We start from the raw sequence: 24,783 nt of genomic DNA on the forward strand, positions 1-24,783 counted from the left end.
TCTACCACATCAATTTAATATTTTTCAACTTCTTACATCAGTCCTATATCATCTCTGAGCAAGATTGCCAAACTAGTGACAATTAATGGCAAGTTAGAGCATTTTGTTCAAATATCTCACAAAGTGTTCTTACAGCTAGCAGATGTAGATATTCATTCAAACATTTAAAGTTAGGCCCCCAAGGTGAAAGGCAATGCCATCCAGTTTCATATGTCATTGAATTTTCTTCTGTTTTGAAATCCCAGTAGAGCAGTGAGAGAACTGGCAGAAGTTGGAGAAACGTGAGAAATAAAAATAAATTCCTCAGTTCATGCAGAAATCTCCTGGGCATTTGCAACAAAATGAGACTATTATATTACTCATTAATTGTTTTCTGCTTCTCTTTTGACCCTATTTCTTGCATTTTCAGCTTCCAAGGCATAAAAGTATGAATCTTAATATGAATAAATAGGATTAATGTGGATGGGTGCAACAGTTGGCAAGTACTGTTGGCTGAAGTTTCTGTGCTGAACGACTTTATGACTTTATAATTTTCTGTGCCTGGTCTTGCTGATGATTCTGGCTGAGATATCTTCCAAGTGCTCTTACTCCCAACATCTGGAGGTTTCAAGTAAAAATAGAAAATGATGGAAATATATAGGATCAGGCAGAATCTGTAGAAGGAGAAACAAAATTGATGCCTCAGGTTGATGACCTTTCATTAGCACATGGCAATTCTGATACAAACTGGAAAAGCTGGTTATCTGTTGTATTCAAGGTTAGGTCCTGAAGGCTGTAAATTTGAAATGTGAGTTATTGTTCATCAGTCTTACATTGAGCTATGTCGGAATATTGTAATTGATTGAAGACGGAGAAATCAGAGCAGAATGGTTGGAGTCTCTGATCCTTCATGTTCTGCTGATAGCTAGATGCTGCAAGTCTTTACTCTTTCTCTCTGATGCTGGTTCTCCCATGTCTTTCCTCTAACCTGCAACTCTTATGGCAAAAATACATTTATATTTCAATTGCCTCTCCTTAAACTTGCACTGCTCGGATTCTGAAAAATGAAGGATATATTTTATTGAAGGCCAAAGTATGTGTAGATCACCTCGTTATTGGTGTAAAACTACAATGATCACTCCAGACTCAGAGCAGGGAGAGATCTGCATTGCTAGTATTTGTGAAGATGACTGTGACTATGAGTTTTTATGTGTTGGGCTCCTTCTAGTCTTGAAGTTTGCTGTCTGCTGTTTCATGAAGAAGGTCATTTATGCTCTTAATTGACTGAATTTCATGCTCACTTGCTGGAGATCAGCAGGCAGGACAAGCATACTGCTTTGCAAGAACTGTATGACTCCCCATAGTGCATTGACTAAATGCATGTTGCTTTGCAGGCCCTGCACATTAACTCTACCTTATATTGGAACAAAAAGTAAGTCCACTCCCTCACGGTATAGCTGATGAACAGCCAAAGGTAATAAATTATTTAGGTTAATGTCTAATATCCTGACTGTCGACATGCTACCTTAATTCTGCAGCAACCTGTTATGGCAATTACATTTGAACCACCACAACAAACGTAAGGGGGGCTAATGGGCAATCAAAACTCTATCAGTGACATGGCTCAAGACCTTAATGCATAACTCATTCAAATCTGCACCCACAAAAACTGTACCGTATTCTCACCATCTCCCTGTTATTTTAAAATTGCTTGGTATTGAGACTACATAAAAATACTGAATCCATCAGTAGGTTTCTTTGTTTTGTGTTATGTAATTTTTAAGATTATATCGGTGGTCAGCATATTTATGCCTTGACTTTTACTAATAAAAATTTTGTCTTTGTGGCTAAGTTCATCAGTGTTCATTACAAATAGCTAATTGTTGTGATATTTATTAGCAGAAATCAGTTTAAATTTCCTGAAATTTGCCTTCATCTGATTGTAACACAAGGCTACGCTGTGATGAACAGAAAATGAATAGATACATGGGGTTATATTGGATATCCATTTAGATAGAGCACAGAGATCAGGATGTGTGATTAATCCACATCAGTTGATTCCAATGCAGGTAGCAGCATTGCTTAAAACTAGCCTTCATACATAGGAGTACTGTGACTGCAGAAGATGCTGGCAACATTTTAGAACTCAGTGGGACCAGAGAGACATTGAAAGATTGACATAACACATAAAAGGGTTCCACACTTTCCATCAGAGTATTGTAAATTGGTGGAGAAGTTGGAAAGTAGGAAAAATGTAATCTGTGTGCAAGGAACCAAGAAGCCCTTCCAAAAAACACCAAAGCCATTGGGAAAAGATAACGGCTGGAATCATATCCAAAGACTTGGATACAGTGCAATGTCATCAAAGCCAATGAATTTTCAAGTGCCATTTTCCATCAATTGCAGTATTAGCCTCAAACATTTCTCAATGCTCCACATCTCCATCACTTACTCCTTCAATTGCAATCAATCATGACTCATAAATAACATCCATAGATTCATATCATTATCATATACTTGCTACTGCTGCAAGCCTCACACACACCTCTCTGCCTTAAGATACTGTCAGCGATGTATTCTTAACAGGCACATCACCCTGGCATATTTTGCAGTATTCATAACCCACAGCCCTCCGTCTTGCATAATAGGTTGAGCATGATCAAAGTGAGCAGCAGCTAAAGGCAGGGTAGGGTGTGGCTGCATGAATTTATATTTGTGGAACAGAGATTGTTCACCAGCAGTGGAATGGCTAATTGTTGTGCCCATGACCAGAGCTGGGATTGGCATGTTCTAATTGTGCTTCTCATAACCCACTTTGTTGTCATCCCATGTTCTCTTCAAATGCTCTTCAAGCTGTGGTTGGTGTAAGCGTATATCTCTTAACTTTCCAGTGCACTGAGGCATTGCCCCAGAGGCAAACAAAATTGGTGTCCAGTTGATTGCATTCATGATCCCACAAGTAACTATCGGTATTTTTCCTGCAACCTGTCAGCCACCCTTGACTCTGCTACTAATGTCAAAATAGTGCTTTCCAAAGCAAGGCCCTCTAGGCCTAGAACTGTAAGAGGCTGTCTTCCAGGCCCAGATACGGTGTCCTCCACTGCAATGCAGAAAGTAGCAGCCTTTCATCAGCCATACTGCAGTCACTGGGCTCACATTGCGTAGGAGCATTAGAACAGGCAAGGCATACAAAGGAGAGTCACCAAGCGAATACACGTGAATAATGTTTCTATGAGATATGGCGTACTTGGGTCATTAATTTGATTTTGTATGCCCTGTGTTGGGTTCTATTTTTGCATTGTGCCTTAAAGGACATTTCATGGTCAGTGACAGAAGGATGAATAGAGAATTGTGCTTGTGCTTATTGAAATCTCAGTTGGATGAATTATTCACAATCAAGCCAGAAAGGGGCTATTTTAATTGCCTCACTTTTTTTCTTCATCCACCTCATTCTCTTCCTGTTCCTCTTGTTACTTCTAAAGTTCTTTAGCTGCTTGCTATGTAACTGCTGACACAGATTATGCCCTCATGACGGCAAAGTTTTTCGGCATAAAACAGATCAGCATAATTCTTGACCCCCTGCCTTGGAGGAGAAGTTTGTGAGAGAAAATCTTGTGAATTCAGTAGTCTGCTCTATCATTTTTCATTTACTGGCATGAATTTCTTAATTTGCATGCTGCTCAGTTGTGCATGAGTTGCAAATTGGAGTCATGACATGGCACAGCAGACTTTGCAGAATGAATACAACACAACTGCTAGCGATCTGCATGATATGCTGCCTGTTGAGGGAGCAGAATTGCCTCTAGCTGCAATACATCTCATTGCTGATATACGATGCCCACAAAGTGAGGTAATTGGGACCCTTAACGTGAGTAAACATGCAATTCCTACAAAGTTTGCCCCACCTGTTGTTCTCAGGCAAGACAGAATGAAATGTAGTGAGTTCTCTTCGACTTGAAAACACCATTGAACTGCTTTATCTGACTATAAAAGGCAGACTATGAATTATTACAAGTATCTTTAGGTCAGCCTAGAAGGAGTCCAAGATGAGACACTGTGACAGACTATTGCCCTATCTCTGCGCTGATACTGGAATTGTAGCTGGAATGGCTGGCAGATTTTAATGATGATATCCTTACTGAAGCGCAGACATCTCACATACTGAAGATCAATAAGGTAATTTAACTCAGAACACCCTGGGCAGACGTAGTGTCTTGATTACTTCATTTCCAACATTTCCATCATCTCTTAGTAGATCGTGCTTTGCAGACCCTTTACTCATCATCTCTGCCATGTTGTATGCAGAATATTCCCTGGGGAAATGCCTCATAATGCACTTGTTTCCAGGAAGCTACTAGTTTATTTTGGAGCTCTGAAGGCAGGACAAATCTTCTCAAAGTGCACCACATCACATTCAATAAACTTTAGGAACATTTACTGTCTTAAAGGCACCAGACAATTGTACCATGGTGTGCAATGATGGAAACAGCCAGCAAAAATCATTCAGCAACCCACCTGCAAATTACTTGATGAACCTTTCAAACTGCACAGTGAAATGTCTTTCCTGCTGCTGAATGCACGTTCTGCTGAATGAGAGGCTAAGATGTTAGCTGGAGCTTTGCTTTAAAATGGTAGCACCAACATTAAATGAGTAATGCATGATGATTGGTTTCACAAAATGCCACAATCAAACTTTGAGTGATCTTCACTGCAGACACACTAATTTCCTTACCAAGATGGCACCTGGTGTGTCTTGTGCCACAGATGTGTGCTCTTGGGGCATTATATGACATTTTAGAATCAAATTGTCACTCCTAGCTCCCAAAAACACATGATTTGGAGCTGAATTTTATTGTTTTACTATATTATTGGCAAATCCTTCATGCTGTTGTTCATGGTAAATTAGGGAAGGTGCTATCTTATAAACAGTAAATGTATTATGCTAAGTAACATTTATTATCAAGGCCTTTGATTTACAATGACTGAATAAATTATAGTTGGTCTTTATTACAACATTTGCAAAATACTTCTGGGGTTTTAGATAAAATTCTACAATTTTGTCGTATACTCCAACACCTTTTTTGTTAGTCTACTACCTTCCTTAAAATCTAATTTATTCAAAACTTCGCCACTGTATCTCATATTTCATTCCACTCATCATGTCCTCGACTGACCCCATGTTCCTCAATGCACTAAATTCACAATTCCCATTATAATCTTCAAATTCATTCACATTTTCCCCATATCCCTATATATTGCAATCTTTTCCAATCATTAAAATTGGTGGAACCTACTTTTGACACATTCCTTAACCATTGCCTTTTCACACCAGTTTCCACAATATTGGCCTTTCTAATAGACACCTTAATTCTCACACATAGTTCAAGTCCTTCCCTTTTAATTTACTTCAGACCAGTGAAGCATATTGTGACCTTTTCTGTGTTAAAAGTGCGATGAAAGTGGAAGTTGCTGCTGTAGTAAACTGCAAATGAGTGGGCTTGATTAAAATTATATAGCATTTATTTTAATTTGATTGATTATTACCCAGCAATTTCTTAAAGACCAATATGTACATCATTATCAATTTTGGAATCTGGAAAATCTGAGATGAGCAGTAAAGTTTATCAGTAGTAGAAATGAGGTGGTTGTGAAAATCCCTGTGGGATGATTCCTTTTCTCTGGCTGCTATGAAGACATGTCTTGAACACTCATTAGTGTGTGAGCTGTATCTAATTTCAGTTGATGGGGCAATTGAAATTAGAAGGAAAACAGTAAAAAAAGGGTTTAGCCATGCATGTTAAGAACATTGGGCTACAGATGTAAGACAGAAATGAACAGACGGTTAGAGATTGAATATGTGCATATCAGAGACAGAGATCATGTGCATGCTCAGTTGAAGGGTGGAAATCAGGGTACTGATGTATGGATCTCATTGTTTATATTCAAGGCAGTTTCATAATTTATGCAATTTAAAAAAAAATGAAAACGTGTTAAAAAAATCCACTAAGAAGCGTATACGAGAAGATTGAGACTCCCACTACAGTTCAATGCTTCTGAGAAACATTAAAGCTTCCCAGAGAATACTGTACATTTAGAGATTCAAAGGTAGAAACTAAAATACCAAAACATTTAATAAATAGTAGTTTTCTGATGTTGTTTTATACGTGCACTTAGTTACAAGGTTGCTTCGATGATTATGCAATTGTGTGAAGGCTTCAAACAAAGTACTAAAGTAATTTGCTTGGTTGTGCTTTTTTAATAAGTAGATTGCAGTTTGTGATTATTCCTCTGTTATTGTGTGAGATACTTAGGAACTTGCCTTTCTTAATGCTTATTAATTAAATAAGGTCAAAGCAGTTGATGCAATGCATTTGAATTTTCAGAAGGCATTTGATGAGGTGCCACACAAGAGATTATTAAACAAAATATGTGTTGAGCAGGCTCAACACATTCTGAAAGGGGAGGGTGAGCAGCCAGAGGTTGCGGCCATATTGGTGCCAATGACATGGACAGGAAGGGAGATGAGGTCCTGGAAAGAGAATTTAGGGAGTTAGGTATTAAGTTAAAAAGCAGGACCCCCAGATTATGGAAAGATCTAAAAGTAACAGTGTTGTTGTAGTGGGCGATTTTAACTTCCCCAAAATTGACTGGGAGTTCCTCAGTGCAAGAGGCGTAAGGGTATGAGAATTTGTTGGGTGCATCCAAGAGGGTTTAATGAAAAAGTATGTGGATAGTCCAATTAGACGAGGGGTCATACTGGACCTTATATTGGGTAACAAGCCTAGCCAGGTGTCTGACGTTTCAGTGGGAGAGCATATTGGAAAGAGTGATTATAACTGCTTAAGTCTGGACCTTGAGGGAAAGTATTAAATTGGGGCAGACAAATTACAGCATTATTAGGCATGAACTTGAGAGAATGAATTGGGAGCAGCTGTTATTGGCTAAGTTCATATCTGACCTGTGGTGGTCCATTAAAGACCAGCTGACCAGAGCTCAGGACAGGCATGTTCCCATAAGGAGGAAGGACAGATGGTAAGGTAAGGGAACCTTGGATGACGAGAAAGGTTGTAAATCTAGCCAAAGAGAAAAAGGAAGCATGTGTAAGGTCGAGGAAGCTGAAATTGGACCGGGCCTTTGAGGAATAAAAAAAAAGCCAGAAAGAACTTAAGCAAGGCATTAGGAGGGCCAAATGGGGACATGAAATATCCTTGGCAAGTCAAATTAAAGAGAACCCCAAGGCATTTTTACGTACATTAAAAACAAAAAGGGTGACTAGAGAGAGGGTAGAGCTGCTCAAGAGCAAAGCAGGGAATTTCTACTTTGCATCGATATTCACTAAGGAGAATGACATGGAGGATAGTGAGATCAGTGTGGGGTATTCCAATATACTTGGGAATCTTGAGATCAAAAGGGAGATTGCGTTGGGTCTCTTGAAGAACACGAAGGTGGATAAATCCTCAGGGCCTGATAGGATCAATCATGGAACATAGCACAATACAGGCCCCTCAGCCCACAATATTGTGCTGACATTTTATCCTGCTCTAAGATTTATCTAACCCTTCCCTTCCCTCCCACATAGCCCTCCATTTCTCTATTATTCATGTGTCTATCTAAGAGCCTCTTAAAATGTCCCTAATGTATCTGCCCCCACAACCTCTGCCGGCAGTGCGTTCCACGTACCCACTACTCTCTGTGTAAAACAAAAACTTACCCCTGACATCCCCCTTGTATCTTCCTCCAATCATCTTTAAACTATGCCCCCTCGTGTTAGCCATTGTCACCCTGGGAAAAAGTCTCTGACCGTCCACTCGATCTATGCCTCTTATCATCTTGTACACCTCTATCAAGTCACCTCTCATCCTCCTTTCGAAAGAGAAAAGCCCTAGCTCACTCAACCTAACCTCAGAAGACATGCTCTCCAATCCAGGCAGCATCCTGGTAAATCTCCTCTGCACCCTCTCTAAAGCTTCCACATCCTTCCTATAATGAGGCAACCAGAACTGAACACAATACTCCAAGTGTGGTCTAACCAGAATTCTATAGAGCTGCAACATTACCTCGCAGCTCTTGAACTCAATGCCCCGAGTAATGAACGCCAACACATCATACACCTTCTTAACAACCCTGTTGACCTGCGTGGCAACCTTGAGGGATCTATGGACGTGGACCCCAAGATCTCTCTGTTCCTCCACACTGCTAAGAGTCCTGCCGTTAACCTTGTATTCTGCTTTCAAATTCGATCTCTTGAAGTGTATCACTTCACACTTTTCCGGATTGAACTCCATCTTCCACTTCTCAGTCCAGCTCTGCATTCTATCAATATCCTGTTGTAATCTTCTACACTATCCACAACACCACCAAACTTTGTATCATCAACAAACTTATTAACTGATCCTTCCACATTCTCATCCAAGTCATTTATAGAAATCACAAAGAGCAGGGGTCCCAGAACAGATCCCTGCAGAACACCACTAGTCAACGACCTCCAGGCAGAATACGCTCCATCTACGACCACCCTCTGCCTTCTATGGGCAAGCCAATTCTGAATCCACACAGCCATGTTTCCCTGGATCCCATATCTCCTGACCTTCTGAATGAGCCTTCTATGAAGAACCTTATCAAACTCCTTATTAAAATCCATATACACCACATCCACTGCTCTACTTTCATCAATATGCTTTGTCACATCCTCAAAGAATTCAATCAGGCTCGTGAGGCACGACCTGCCCCTCACAAAGCCATGCTGACTGTCCCTAATCAGACTATGCTTCTCCAAATGCCCATAAATTCTGTCTCTAAGAATTTTCTGCAGTAATTTGTCCACCACTGAAGTAAGACTCACTGGTCTGTAATTCCCAGGGTTATTCCCACTCCCTTTCTTAAACAAAGGAACAACATTTGCCACCCTCCAGTCATCTGGCATTACTCCTGTGGCCAGTGAGGACGCAGAGATCGTCACCAAAGGTGCAGCAATCTCTTCCCTCGCTTTCCGTAATAACTTTGGATATATCCCGTCCATCCCCAGTGACTTATCTATCCTAATGTTTTTCATAAGTTCCAGCACATCCTCTTTCCTCACATTGACATGCCCTAGCATATCAGCCTGTCGTATGCCATTCTCACAAACGTCAACGTCTCTCACTGGTAAATACTGAAGCAAAGTATTCGTTAAGGACCTTCCCTACCTCTTCCGACTCCAGGCACATGTTTCCCTCTTTTATCCCTGATCGGTCCTATCCTCACTCCAATCATCCTATTCTTCACGTACGTGTAGAATGCCTTGGGGTTTTCCTTGATCCTATCGCCAAGGACTTCTCATGCTCCCTTCTAGCTCTCCTAAGTCCATTCTTAAGCTCCCTCCTAGCTATTTTGTAACTCTCCAGAGCCCTGTCTGATCCATGCTTTCTAAACCTCAGGTAAGCTTTTTTCTTCCCCTTGACAAGATATTCTACATTTCAACCACGGTTCCTTCACTCTACCATCCTTACCCTGCTTCAATGGGACAAACCTATCCAGAACCCCATGCAAGTACTTCCCAAACAACCTCCACGTTTCCCCAAGAACATGTGTTCTCAATTTACGCTCCCAAGTTCCTGCCTAATAGCATCATAATTCCCCCTCCCCCAGTTAAATACTTTCCCATATGGTCTGCTCCTATCCCTCTCTAAGGCTATGGTAAAGGTCAAGGAGTTATGGTCACTATCTCCAAAATGCTCTCCCATCGAGAGATCTGAAACCTGATCAGGCTCATTGCCTAGTACTAGGTCCAGAATGGCCTCTCCTCTAGTCAGCCTGTCCACGTACTGTGTCAGGAATCCTTCCTGGACACACCTAACAAACTCTGCCCCATCTATCCCCTTTACACTAAGGAAGTGCCAATCAATATTAAGGAAGTTGAAATCACCCATGACACCAACCCTGTTATTTTTGCACCTCTCCAAAATCTGCCTCCCAATCTGCTCCTCAGCATCACTGTTGTTATTGGTGGGGGGTCTGTAGAATACTCCCAATCGAGTAATCGCTCCCTTCCTGTTTCTGACTTCCACCCACACTGACTCAGTAGACAATCCCTCTAGGATGTCCTCCCTTTCTACAGCTGTAACACTGTCCCTGATCAGCAAAGCCACTCCCCCACCTCTTTTACCTCCATCCCTGTCCCCTTTGAAACATCTAAACCCCAGAATATCCAGCAGCAGTTCCTGCCCTTGCGACAGCCAATTCTCTGTAATGACCACCATGTCATAGTTCCACGTACTTACCCATGCTCTAAGTTCATCAGGTTATTGAGAGGGACAAGAGAGGAGACTGCTGGGGCTTTGATGAAGATCTTGTATCCTTGAGCCATAGGTGAAGTCCTGGAGGACTGAGAGTAGCCAATGTTGTTCCTTTGTTTAAGAAGAAAAATAGGGTTAATCCAGGAAATGATAGGTCAGTGATCCTCACATAAGTGGCAGGGAAGCTATTGGAGAGGATTCTTAGGGATAAGATTTATTAATATTTGGAAGAACATAGGCTAATTAGGGATGGTCAGCTTGTCTTTGTGCAGGGCAGGTCATGTCCTAAAAACTTGATTGAGTTTTCTGAGGAGGTGATTGATGAGAGTAAGGTAGTGGATGTTGTCTATGTGGACCTTAATAGCGTGTTTGTCAAGGTCCCTCATGGTAGGTTGATCTGGAAGATTAAGATGCATGGGATTCACAGTGACTTGATCATTTGAACTCAGAATTGGCTTGCCCGCAGAAGACAGGGTAGTGGTGGAAGGGTGTTCCACCATTCTGGCTGGAGGTCTGTGACCAGTGTTGTTCTTCAGGGATCAGTGTTTGGGCCTCTGTTGTTTGTGATACATATAAATGACTTGGACGAAAATGTGGTTAGTATGTTTGCATACGACACAAAAATTGGTGGAGTTGCAGACAGTGAAGAAGGTAGTCAAAAGATACAGCAGAATATAGATCATTTACAGTTGTGGGTGGAGAAATGGCAGATGGAGTTTAATCCAGACAAGTGTGAGGTGTTACACCTTCAAAGGTCAAATGTAAGGGGAAAGTAGACAGTTAATGGCAGGACCCTTAACAGCATTGATGTAAGAGGGGTCTTGGGGTCCAAATCCATACCTCCCTGAAAGTGGCAACACAAGTACATGGAGTGGTAAAGAGGGCATATGGCATGCTTGCCTTTATCACCAGGAGCATTGAGTATAAGAGTCAAGAAGTCATGATGCAGTTGTATAAAACTTTGGTTAGGCTGCACTAGGAGTATTGCATGCAGTTCCGGTCACCCCATTACAAGAAGGATGTGGAGGCTTTGGAGAGGATGAAGAAGAGGTTTACCGGGATGCTGCCTGGATTTGAGGGTATTAGCTATAAGGAGAGGTTGGACAAACTTGGTTTGTTTTCTTTGGAGTGCCAGAGACTGAGGGCAGGCCTGATGGAAGTTTATGCAATTATGAGAGGCATAGATTGGATAGACAGCCAGAATCTTTTTCCGAGGGTAGAAATGTCAAATACTGGAGGGAGTAGCTTTAAGGCGAGAGGGGGAAAGATTGAAGGGGATGTGCAGAGCAAGTTTTTTTTTACACAGAGTGCTAGATCCTTAGAACGCGCTGCCAGGGGCGGTAGTGGAATCAGATACAATAGTGAAGTTCAAGAGATTTTTAGATAGTCACATGAATAAGCAGGGAATAGAGGGATATGGATCATGTGCAGGCGGAAAGGATAAGTTTAATTTGGCATCGTGCTTGGCACCGACATCATGGGCCGAAGGGCCTGTTCCTATGCTGTACTGTTCTGTGTTCTAAGCTTGTATGACTTTGAGAATAATATATTGACGAGGTTTGAGGATTTGTTCAAGGACAGAAAACAGACCTTAGGAATGAATGGGTCATATTCAGCTTTGATCGGTGTGGTGCAGCTGGGATTGGTGCTATGACCCTGGCTGTTTATAAAGTATACCAGTAATTTGGATGAAGGAATCAAGTGTAATATATCCAAGTTTTCTGATGATACAAAGCAAGGGAGTAGTCCGGGCATGTGGAAAGGATGCAGAGAGGCATTGGGATGTATAGATAGGCTAAGGCAATGGCAAGGATATGACAGATGGAATATAATGTGGTAATATTTGAAGTCATCCACTATGTGAAAATAAGTAAAAAGGCGGAGTATTTTCTAAGTGGTGAGAGATTGAAAGGTGCTGGTGTTCAGAGGTATCTTGGTATCCTAGTACATGAATTATTGGAAGTTAACATAGTGGTACAGCAAGCAATTACGAAGGAAATGGTGTTCTGGCCTTTATTGCAAGATGTCTTGTTCCAATTGCATACAGATCTGGTGAGATTGCATACAGAATATCTAGTACAAGTGTCTCCCTACTTTAGGAAGGATATATTTATGGCAGATGGCTTGCTGCGAGGGTTCACTAGATTAATTCCTAGGATGTTAGGTTTGTCGTATGAGGAGAGATTAAACAGGCTGGAGCCATGCTCTTAAGTTTAGAAAAATGGGAGGAGATCCCATTGATGTACATTAGATTCTTACGGTGCTTGACAGGATAGATATGGAGTTGATATTGCCCCTGGCTGGGTGTCTATAATCAGATATCATTGTCTTAAGATGGTGAATCTTTTTAATTCTTGACCCAAGGGCTATGGAGGCTTTGTCACTGAGTATATCCAAAATAGAGATCAATTCGCTTTTTGGTATTAAGGAAATCAAGGGACATAAGGTTTATGCAAGAAAGTAGCGTTGAGGCTAAAAAATCTGCCTTGGTCTTATTGAGTGGCAGACCAGGCACAAGGGGCCCAATGACCTATTCCTGCTTCTGTTCCTGATGCAAATAGTTACCAATTATCTTAAGACATGATGCTTTAATGGCGAGGAAACCATTATCTTATAAATATAAACATCTATCAATACCTGTGGAGGAGACTTCTCCATCACACATTTTCTCTTGCCCAGTGAAATTTCTGTGATCTGTGTCATAGTTCCAGTACACTTTTACACATGGAAGGGAGTCTCCCATTTTTGAAAGAACGTTGTCAAATTTAGATTTGCTTCAGGTGAGCAATAAGCCTTCAAGCTCATCTGAGGAAGCCTCTGCTTGGCCAATCTCTAAGGATGTTTGCACAGACTTTATTCCAAAGTGTTCTCAGTGCCCACTCTGTTTACTTTTTGTTTATATTCATTTTTGCCATCCCAATTTGCTCTTGACAAGATGATGGCGAGCTGTCTTTTTGAACTGCTGCAGTCCTTTTCCTGTGCAGTTGTACAGGGAATTCCAGTTGAATTGATTCTTTGGTTGAGTGTAGCAGTTCTGGTACAACTGAGTGACTTAATAGGCCATTTCAGAAGGCATTTAAGAGTCAAGCACATGGGTGAATCTGGAGCCACACATAGGGTTGACTGGATAAGGAAAGAAGTTTTCTCCCCCTGAAGGGCATTAGCAAACCATGTAGGTTATCTTGACAATCTGATAGTTTTCAAGGTAATCACTAGTTACTGATATTTTTTCTCCAAATTCCAGATTATTAACTGAATTCAAATTCCCAGCTGCCATGGTTGGATTTGAACTTGGGTCATTGGATTGCTAATCCAGGTCTCTGGATTCTTAGTCTGGTATTTTAACTGCTGTACCAGCTCTTGGAACTTTAGATACCAGGATGGGAGAATTGATCCCTGTTTAATCAGTAGATAGAGCGCTTCCTATTTTTGTTTATTTGTACACAACTACACACTAACAGGCTAGTTTTAGACTTTGAGATCTGCACACTGGGAAATGGCAAGTTTTAGGCTTACAAAGAGTGTGTTTCCCATTTATCTTTCTTCTGTGACCGCATTAGATCTACATAAAAACTCTACAGAGGGTAGGAAATCTAGACCACCATGTTTAACCTCAGCCGATGTGTGTTTATATATTTAAGTATAGAAAATTTTGCAAAGAAATTTGAGGGTTATTCCATTCAGAACATAACTGCTGTTCAAGCAGGAGGTATGAACTCAGCTTTACTTGTTAGAAGATTAATAAAGATGTGCAGAAATAATGGTTTAACTGGCTCAATTCAGTGCAACTACAACATTAGTAATGAATATCATACTGAATATGATGAATATCAAATGATGTTCTGATCAGTTATTGACATAGTTTGCAAAAACAAACAGGAAAGCAAATGTCCAATTTGCAGCTAAACTTCTGGCATAGTATAGGTTATTTAAAGCTTTCATATAAGTAAAATCAGTCATGCAGGCTTCTTATATGTTCAAGTTCTTTAACTGTTGATTATAAATAGTGTTAGGTTTCCTTACTTTGAAATTAATTTGATTGCTCATAATTATCACAACATGAAAACAAGGGCCACATATTTCTCTTGTACACTCCCATCTGTAATTCCTCTTGAAAAGGTGACAACGGACTGACTCCAATTTGAACTGCTGCTGCAGACTGTAGGGTGAAGGTACTCCCACAGTGCTGAGATAAGGAGTTATAGGACTTTATCTAGAGACAATGAAGGAAGAGCAAAACAGACTAAATTGAAAAGGTGTTTGTTTAATTTCACTTCTGACAGAATGTTTTAACTGGGAGCTCTTCTTGAATAGTTTAGGTACACAAGCTTTCAACAAAACTAACGCACATATCAGAAAGATCCTACACACGTTGAGTAGATTTCTGGAGTGAGCTTCATGCACGATGAAAAAAGCACCCTAAAACTGACCAATTTTTCAGTCTATTTTGTTACTCCTTCATTGTTTCTGGATAAAGTTTTATAACTGCTTTTCTCGGCATCGTGGGATAATCTTCACCTTACGATCTTGGATATCTCATTCCACAATACTATTTCATTTATAGAGCTCAGCAGCAAAGTGCCACTGCATAAGCACTACATTGTTGATTTCTGCAACGTTACAGAATATCCAAAAGTACTAATATATCAGGATAACATGTTAATGTAAGATTTTCTAATGATAAATACTGATTTAGGAAGCATAATTAACTGAGTTAAAGAAAGTCAATTCCATATGAACAGATACTTGTGCATGTGCAAGTTGTTTAATATATTTGATATAGCTTCATAGAAATTGTAGATTGGAGCTCTGGCCCATCATGCATGTGCTGGTGTCAGGTCTTCCTGAGACCATCTCTAACATTAAATTATTTCCTCGCCTCGTAATTACTTTCTTAAATTGGTAAATTGGTTTATTATTGTCACATGCACCAAGGTACAGTGAAAAACTTGTCTTGCATAATATCAATTCATTACAACAGTGCAATGAGGTAGTACAAGGTAAAAACAATAACAGGGTGCAGAATGGAGTGTTCCAGTACCGAAAAAGTGCAGTGCGGGTAGACAGTAAGGTGCAGGGTCACAATGAGGTAGATTGTGAGGTCAAGAGTCCATCTTATCATTCTAGGGAACCACTCAATAGTCATAACAGCAGGATAGAAGCTGTCCTTGAGCCTGGTGGTACATGCTTTTCAGGCTTCTGCCCAATGGGGGAGGGGGAGTGGGGGAAAAGAGAGAATGTCCAGGGTGGGTGGGATCTTTGATTTTGTTGGCTGCTTTACTGTGGCAGCGAGAAGTGTAGACAAAGTCCATGGAGGGGAGGCTTGTTTTCATGATGTGCTGAGCTATGTCCACAACTCTCTGCAGTTTCTTGTGGTCGTGGACAGAGCAGTTGCCATACCAAGCCGTGATGCATCCGGATTGGATGTTTTCTATAGTGCATCGATAAAAATTGGTGAGGGTCAGAGGAGACATGCCAAATTTGTTTAGCCTCCTGAGGAAGGGAGACACTGGTGAGCTTTCTTGGCCGTCGTGTCAACATGGTTGGACCAGGACAGGCTATTGGTGATGTTCACTCCTAGGAACTTGAAACTCTCAACTGTCTCGACCTCAGCATTGTCAATATAAAACAGGAGCATGTGCACTACCCCCTTCCTGAAGTCGATGACCAGCTCTTTTGTTTCGTTGACATGGAGGGAAAGGTTGTCGTCATGATGCCATGTTACTAGGCTCCCTGTCTCCTTCCTGTACTCCAACTCATCATTATTTGAGATGTGGCCTACGACGGTGGTATCATCTGCAAACTTGTAGATGGAGTTAGAGCAGAATCTGGCCACGCAGTTGTGAGTGTGTAGGGAGTAGAACAGGGGGCTGAGGACGCAGCCTTGTGGGGCGCCAATGTTGAGGATAATCATGGCGGAGGTGCTGCTGCCTATCCTTACTGATTGCGGTCTGTTGGTCAGAAAGTCAAGGATCCAGTTACAAAGGGAGGTGTTGAGTCCCAAGTTTAGGAGTTTGGAGATGAGTTTGCCTTGAATGATAGTATTGAAGGTGGAGCTGTATTCAGTAAATAATGGTCTAACATAGGTGTCTTTACTGTCCAGATGTTCCAGAGATGAGACTAGGGCCAGGAAATTGGCATCTGCCATAGACCTGTTTCGGCAGTAGACGAATTGCAGTGGGTTGAGGTTGTGTGGGAGGCTGGAGTTAATGCATGCCATGACCAACCTCTCGAAGCACTTCGTGATGGTGGATGTCAGAGCCACCAGGTGGTAGTCATTAAGGCACCTTGTTTTTCTTAGGTATCGGACACCTTCCTCTGTAACTGGATCCTTGACATCCTAACCAACAGTCCACAATCAGTGAGGATAGGCAGCAATACCTCTGGCACGAGTATTCTCAACACTGGTGCCCCACAAGGCTGCATCCTCAGCCCTCTACTCTACTCCCTATACACTCATGACTGTGTGGCCAGATTCTGCTCTAACTTCATCTACAAGTTTGCAGATGATACCACCGTTGTAGGCCGTAACTCAAATAGCGATGAGTCGGAGTACAGGAAGGAGATAAAGAGCTTAGTGGCCTGGTCTTACGACAACAACTTTTCCCTCAATGTCAACAAAAGAGCTGGTCATTGACATCAGGAAAGGGGGCAGTGTACATGAACCTGTCTACATCAACGGTGCTGAGGTCGAGAAGGTTGAGAGCTTCAAGTTCCTGGGGGTGAATATCACTAATAGCCTGTCCTGGTCAAATCACGTAGATGCCACGACCAAGAAAGCTCACCAGCGCCTCTACTTCCTCAGGAGGCTAAAGAAATTTGGTATGTCCCCTTTGACAATCACCAACTTTTATCGATGCACCATAGAAAGCATCCTATCTGGATGCATCACGGCTTGGTACGGCAACTGCTCTGCCCTGGACCACAAGAAACTGCAGAGAGTTGTGGACGCAGCCCAGCGCGTCACGGAAGCCAGCCTCCCCTCTTTGTATTTTGTCTTTACCTCTCGCTGCCTTGGCAATGCAGCCAGCATAATCAAAGACCCCACCCACCCGGGACATTCTCTCTTCTCACCTCTTCCATCTGGTAGAAGATACAGGAGCTTGAGGGCACGTACCTCCAGACTTAAGGACAGCTTCTAACCCACTGTGATTAGACTATTGAACGGTTCCCTTATAGGGTGAGATGGACTCGGACCTCACGATCTACCTTGTTGTGACCTTGCACCTTATTGCACTGCATTTTCTTTGTAGCTGTGACACTTTACTCTGTACTGTTATTGTTTTTACCTGTACTACATTAATGCACTCTGTACTAATCGCACTGTGTAATGAACTGCACTGTGTAATGAATTGACCTGTGCAATCACTATGCAAGACAAGTTTTTCACTGTACCTCGGTACAAGTGACAATAATAAACCAATACCATAGGATAGTGGTCTTAAAGCAGGTGGGAACCTCAGATTGAAGCGGGGAGAGGTTAAAAATGAGGTTAAAAATTCTTATATGATGTTATTGTGAATGCCTTGATTGCTTATTGTGGTAAACTTTCTAAATTGGTTTATTATTGTCACATGTATTGAGGTACAGTGAAAAACATGGTTTTGCATGCCATCCATACAGATCATTTCATTACAACATTGCACTGAGGTGGTACAAGGGAAAACAATAACAGAATGCAGAATAAAGTGTCACAGTTATAGAGAAAAGGCAGGCAGACAATAAGGCGAAAGGCCCTAATGATCATGTATGAAAAAAATCTTTTAATTCCTTTTTATTTTACTAATGATAATCCTTAGACTATGACTTCTGCTTTCAATTGGAAACTGGTGAAAAGAATCTTTCTTAATTTTGGAAACCTTTGTTTGATTCTCCTTTTCAATTTCTGTTCCAATATGGGAAAAATTCCAATTTTAAGTTTGTAAAGGTTTGAATTCATCCTTGGTCACTTACACTGAATGAACACTGCGATGTTTCTGTATTCTACTAGGCTTCTGGGACTGAATATCTGAAGCAGAGAAGAATGTGACTAGGACAAATCCTTTCACTCTTATTATCATTCTCATGAATTTCGAGAGCATTTGAAATAAGTTTATAAGTGTTTCTAAGTTGGTTTCTACAAAATAAAAGTTTGCCCCAAATTTGCCTTTGTTCCAGCAGAATCTTTTGGCAGGAGGAAAAGGCAGGGACTCAGTTATTCAACGTACCTGCTTAGTTTGTTCACAGTTAACATGGTAAATGCTTGAATATCACCTTGCATTTTACAGGGATTTGGGGATTTCTGACATCAGGAGTCCTATTTTCTTTGTTTAGAAGGAATTCAGTATAATAATTAAGTCAATGCATAGAGGGATATGAGGTGCAGGAGCACCCCAGCAATGAGTAAAGTTGCTTGAACCTTCCCCAAACAAATATATATTTTAAAATAAATCTCTGTCAGTCCCTTTTTTTTCACAGGGGACCAGTGCATTTGAGAGGGGGAGAGTTTGAATTCCACTCATTAGTTTCTCTCGCCTCCTCCTATTCATATTAGCCAGATGTCAAATTTTGAACTTCATGGGGAAGGCGGGTTCCAGAGATGCACGTAAAACTGGGTGGGTACTGATGTTGCAGAGATTAATTATGCTGGAATTGAAGCCCATTGATCTTTGTTGGAATAATGACAAATACCATATACCATTAAGGGTATATGATTGCCAAGGAGTATACTTTTGTACAACCTTATTTTCATTTTTACTTCTGCAGAAGCTGTTAATGTTGAAACATGTGAAATTCAAGACTTCAAAATTTCTCTCTAGTGTAAATCTGGGATACAGCTCTTCTATTTATACAAGCAAGTATTGTTTTCAAATCCGGCCATTTAAGGATAGGGCAATTAAGTAACAAAAAGTGGGTTTGCATGTGAGGGAAGTAGTGGAGCAGTTGCAGACTTGGGACTGACCAGTAGAAATACACAGAAACAAATGACAAACCAAAGATGAGTGTAGAAATGACAGAAATTGCTGTCCAAAGATAGATTTTAAGGATGGATTTAAAGCCAAAGGGGAGGTTTCAGAGAGAGGATTCTAGAGATTGAAATCCAGAAGGCTGAAAGTGTGATTGCAAATGGTTAGGTAAAGTAGGAGATATATTACAAATGTCTCAGATGAATGCAAAACTTTGGGGTTGAATTGATGGTGGTTGTAGGATTAGAAATGTTTACAGGGAGGATCAAGTCTTTGGAGGGTCTTAAATCAGAATTGTAGCTGAGAATGTGCTGCTGGGCCAGCACGACTTGTTAGAGGATGGATGAGATAACATCAGCAGAGCTTGAAGTAAATTGGTGTTTACGAAGAATGAGGAGGAGATCTGAAGACCTGAGAACTAAATTAAATAGAAAGAGAAAACAGTAGAAATGCTCAGCACTTGGTCAGGTGACTTGTTTTGTAAAGTATTATTAGCTTTGAATATTCGAGAACGACAAGTTTGACAGCTGATTAATGTAAGGGACTAGGTGTCAAAACTTTTTACAACTGTTTTGTGGGCAGGTCTTGGTCCAGCATCATGATGTCATGCCAGTTCTGCCACCCTGAAGGGCTCTGTTGTGTAGGATTAGGATGAGTCAGGCAGCAAATCAACTTTGAAGGATCTAAAAAAAGTAAGCCTGTATATAATATGTAGATCAGCAGCATGAATGAGCGGCTTGCAACTGGCAGCAAATTCTTGCCTAATATAATATTTTTCATTTTGCTCACTCAGTGAGGCATATAACCTGGGAGAGCACATTTGACAAGAAAAGCCTTCTAAATAACAAGAGACAGCAGAAAGAATAATAACATGAATGTCCAAATTAGGATGTTCATCAAGAAGTGGCTTTTCGTGTGCCTGGAAGCTGGTGGAAAACTGATACAAGTATTGGTTTATTATTGTCACTTGTACTGAGGTACAATGAAAGACTTGTCTTGCAAACCAGTCATACAAGTATTATTTTATGAGGGGTTTTGTAAGTGTGTACATGTAATGTTTATTAAGTAGGTATCCCATTTCAATCACTTTATCTGCAAGTTTCCTCTTCAATTGTTACGTAGTCAAAGATGGGTTTATGATTTTGGAATTCAGGAACAAAATGGAGAAAACTCAGCATCTAAGTTGAGAATTAAATGTTAATACTAAATCATTGGAAAAGAAAAAATGCTTCTTTTGTTAAGTGTTACATCTTCATCTTGATGAACACCCAACTGCATCAAAAGTACTGTATGCTAAGGTTTTACAAGAATAGGCTTCAGGTCAGATCTTGTCCCAGCACTTACAGTGGAATAAGATTAATCAGAGAATTGAAGTTTAAATTCTCTGGTATTACTTTAATGTCAACATTTACTTGTTTAAATTAAGGAGGTAAGAAAATCTAGGTTTAATATTGTGTATGCGCAGCAGATTACTGACTCACATTTGTGTCTTCTCATTGTATTTTATTGCATAAGTGAGCTCTGTCTTTCTATCTCTTAATCTGTCTGGCAGTGGCAAGTGCAGTCCAGATTTGTCTGTATATTTGCATGAGAACTCACAGAGAATAAATTTTAAGAATAGTTAAATAACAAACTATGGTCTCCTTTGTTCAAATTTGCAGCATGCTTGTGAGTGAGAGTTTACTGACAAAGCTCAATGCTTCACTTCCTGTCAAGTGGCTTATCTTTACCAGTCCTTGCAGCTCTTTGTGAATGCTCTCTAGAGGGTACATCTTTGAAGTGGAAATCCTATGGCAAATTGCCACTCAGCATGTTGGGTGCTAATTTCAGGTTCACAGACAAAAGGTGTCTGTGAAAAGATGTGAATTTTGTGAGTCCTTAGAAAATAATAGAATTCTGAATTATGACAAGATGATGACATCTGCAAACAAAAAATACATTTCCCATTCAAGGCAGTAGCAAACTCTGAGTTAGCAAGTTACCATTATAGTGATGCGGTAACCTGTATCAGTTGTGTGCATTTGTTTTCTCATGGGTCGGGGACTCGTGTTGTAGATCTTACTCTTGAGCTTTCTCAAATAAAAAGACCAACATTTCACCAGACTTTTTTCAGCTACATTAAAAAGTGAAATACGGCAATTTTTTTATGATCAAGGAAACATTACAGAAATAGTTGCAAAATACCTATATACGCAATAATATTTAGCTTGGTCTTGGCTTCTTACTATTTTCATTAGTTTCCATGCTCCTGGCGTCTTTAAGCCGAACAGAGATAGATCAAAGCGATTCTGCATCAGCAATAGCTATAAAAAAGCTATTCGCACAAGGGCCTTTTGTGTGATAGTTTAAAATGGATGATGGTGAACAACCAGCACTTATTGAGAGAAATATAAAACAGGCTTCTGATTCACTATCACCAGTTTTATTCATTGCACAATGTCAAATTCTGTACAAAGCACTGAAATTTTGAAAAATTGTAGTGGCAAGTTGCAACCCTATCTCTGACCCAGATTTCATGCAAGAAGTACAGAATACTCCATATCAGGTCCCAGCCTTGAAATGCCTTGAAGATATCATCCTGTGCAGGAGATAAGCAAGAGAACATTTAATTTTTTTTTTACTTGGTCCTTTTTAATTGAATACCCCCGACTGACTCTTTTACTTCCAATAAACATTTGGAAAAATGTAATTGGGCAACTTAGAAGTATTTCCAAAACCTCACTTGACTCCTTTATTTCCATTTTTCATTAACTTTTTTAAAATTAGTTTATGGGATGGAGACATTTCTGACAAAGCCAGCTTTAATTGTTTATCCCCAATTTTCTCAGAACTGAGGGGGCAGTTAAGAGGGAACTGCATTGATGGGTTTGGAGCATAGGCTAAGAATAAAGATGGAAGATTTCCTTCCCTGAATTAGTGAACCATATGAGTAATCATCAACAAATATCCCCATTTCTGAGTTTATGATGGAAAGAAGGTCATTGATAAAGCAGCTGAAGACAGTTGAGGCTAGGGCACCGGCCTGAGGAACTCCAGCAGTGATGTCCTGCAGTTGGGATAATTGATTTCCAACAACCGCAACCACCTTTCCTTGTGCAAGGTATGATTCCAACCATTTACTTAATTTTCCTCTTGACGTCCATTGACTTCAGTTTTACTAGAGCAAAAATTGCTGGAAGAATTCAGCAGGTCAAGCAGCATCTGTGCAGGCACAAAGGATGTGTTGGCATTTCGGGTCAAGACCCTGCATCTGGACTGGGGTGGAGGAGGAAAGATGGCCGGTATACAGAAGTACAGGGGAGGGATGGGACAGGAGCTGGTATGTGATGTGGAACCAGATGGGGAGGCCAGATGTAGCTGGGTGGGGGGAGGATGGAAAAGGTGAAGAAAGGGAGAGAGAAACTGGGTGGATTGGTGGGATTGGAAAAAGAACACAAGGAGTGTGGGTTACCTGAATTTGGAAAATTCATTGTTCATACCATTGGGTTGTAAGTTACCCAAGCAGAATATGAGGTTCTCCTAGTTTGCATTTGGCCTCCATTTTGAATCAAGACCCTGCATTAGGTCTGCGGGGTGTGGGGGAGGAGAGGAAAGATGGCCAGTTTATAGAAGTGCAGGGGACTGGTGGGACAGGTAGGTGCGAAGTTCACAGTAGACAGATAGGGAGAATTGCTGGATGTGTTTATCTTAGATTTCAATTTTAATGGAAGTATTAGGACTTGCTGTTGTGTTTCTTGATTATTTCAGTTTTTCCTCTACTTGTGGGTGGGTCCACAGGAAAGTAGTTATCATCCATAGCTTTAAACCTGGGATTGCTGTGTCCTTTAAGAGCCACATATTGAAATGTGATTTCAACAAAAAAAGGGAACTATAGACTAAGTTTTTATCAAGAATGGTCATGATTTCCCCAGTGCTATAGTGGCAGAGAATGAGTGTTCTGCTCTAAGAGATGAACAAAGTAGTAAGTCAGAGTTGCTTCTCTTGCTGAAGAATCTTCCTTTATCAAATTATGTTTGTTACTGGAATACAACAGCAATTGCCATTATATGCAAATGACCATTTTTCTTCTTCCTTCGTCTCTCACATTCCTATCTGGGAGTTCTCAGAAGAGATGGTGTTTATTTTTTTTGCAATGCCTTTCTGATGTTATTTTGCCCTTTCCAGGAATATTATGATTTTACTCAGAAATGTTTTTTATGTCTGGGGTTTTGCTGGTCTCTGTGCTCTGCGAAAGTACGTTGAGCATTAGAGACACAAACGGACATGAACAATGGCATGAGCAGCTGGACTTACTTTTGCAAGACATGATTGACGTTGGTCATGATGGTATTAGTGGAGACACTCTGAAAGAATCAATCAGCATTGCAATGTGCTTATCGCATTGAACATCTGTGAGATGATAGTTGGGTGCTTGTGGTCAGTCCTCCAGTCTAATGTGGCAAGCTGATTTTTCTTTGAAGGAACAGATTTACAACCACATGTATGTATGACTAACCAGCTCTTTTTCTGTGTGTTTATCTTTCAGTCCTGGCTTCAGGCATATGGATACATCCCTCAAGGTGGCTTACGAATGTCCACAATGAGATCAGCGCAGACTCTGTCCAATGCCATCGCTAAAATGCAGAGATTCTATGGAATTGAAGTAACTGGGGAACTTGATGAAAACACAAAAATGTAAGAAATTGTTTGATCAGGAAAAAAGGAAACATGGCAGATATAGATGTCTGGGATTAAGGGAATCTCTTGAGGAATATAGAGTGTCTAGGAGAAAGAAATTAGGAGGACAAAAAGGGGCTATGAAGATCCCCTGACAAGTAACATTAAGGAGAATCCCAAGATATTCTATAAGTATATCAGGAGCAAAATGGTAGCCAGGAAAAGAGTGGTCCCCTTAGGGAGTAAATGGGTAATTTGTGTGTGGAGCCAGGTGATGTGGATGAAGTCCTAAATGAATACTTCTCATCTGTATTCCCCAAGGAGAAGAACATGGAAGATAGTTCAGAGAGGGGTACATGGATAATCTGGAGCAGATCAGTACTAGGAAGGAGAAAGTGTTAGATGTCATGGGCACATAAGGGTTGAAAAATACCCAGGGGAGATGAGATCTATCCCAGGTTGCTATGGGAAGTAAGGGAGGAGATAGCTGAGGTCCTAACAGAGATTTTTGAATCTTTTTTAGCCAGAGGTGAGATGCCAGAAAACTGAAGGATTGCTAATGTTGTTGCTTTATTTAAGAAGGACAGCTGGGATATGCCAAATAAATACAGGATGGTTAGCCTTACATCAGTGATCAGGAAATTACTGTAGAAAATGCTAAGGAATAGGATTTATGCACATAGGCAGGGGCTGATCAAGGGATAGTCAGTGCGGCTTTATGTGGGCGAAATCCTACCTCACTAACTTGATTGAGTTTTTTGTGGAGGTAGCTAAAAAGATCGATGAAGGCAGGGCTGTAGACATTGTCTATATGGACTTTAGTAAGGCATTTGACAACATTCCATACGGTAAGCTGGCTCAGAAGGTTAAGGCACATGGAATCCAAGGCAATCTGGTTTAGTGGACCCAAAATTGGCATGGTGATAGGA

General features: G+C 40.7%; 1 protein-coding gene across 1 annotated transcript in view; it reads left to right on the plus strand.

The window, feature by feature from the left end:
• mmp15b (matrix metallopeptidase 15b) overlaps window positions 1-24,783 on the plus strand; it is a 56,893-nt gene that overhangs the window by 6,277 nt on the left and 25,833 nt on the right. Inside the window, exon 2 of the mRNA XM_052028636.1 lies at window positions 23,724-23,872. Coding sequence (XP_051884596.1) covers window positions 23,724-23,872 — 149 coding nt within the window. The remainder of the gene's footprint in view (window positions 1-23,723; window positions 23,873-24,783) is intronic.

Source organism: Pristis pectinata, chromosome 13 (genome assembly GCF_009764475.1).
Source record: "Pristis pectinata isolate sPriPec2 chromosome 13, sPriPec2.1.pri, whole genome shotgun sequence".
Taxonomy (NCBI): domain Eukaryota; kingdom Metazoa; phylum Chordata; class Chondrichthyes; order Rhinopristiformes; family Pristidae; genus Pristis; species Pristis pectinata.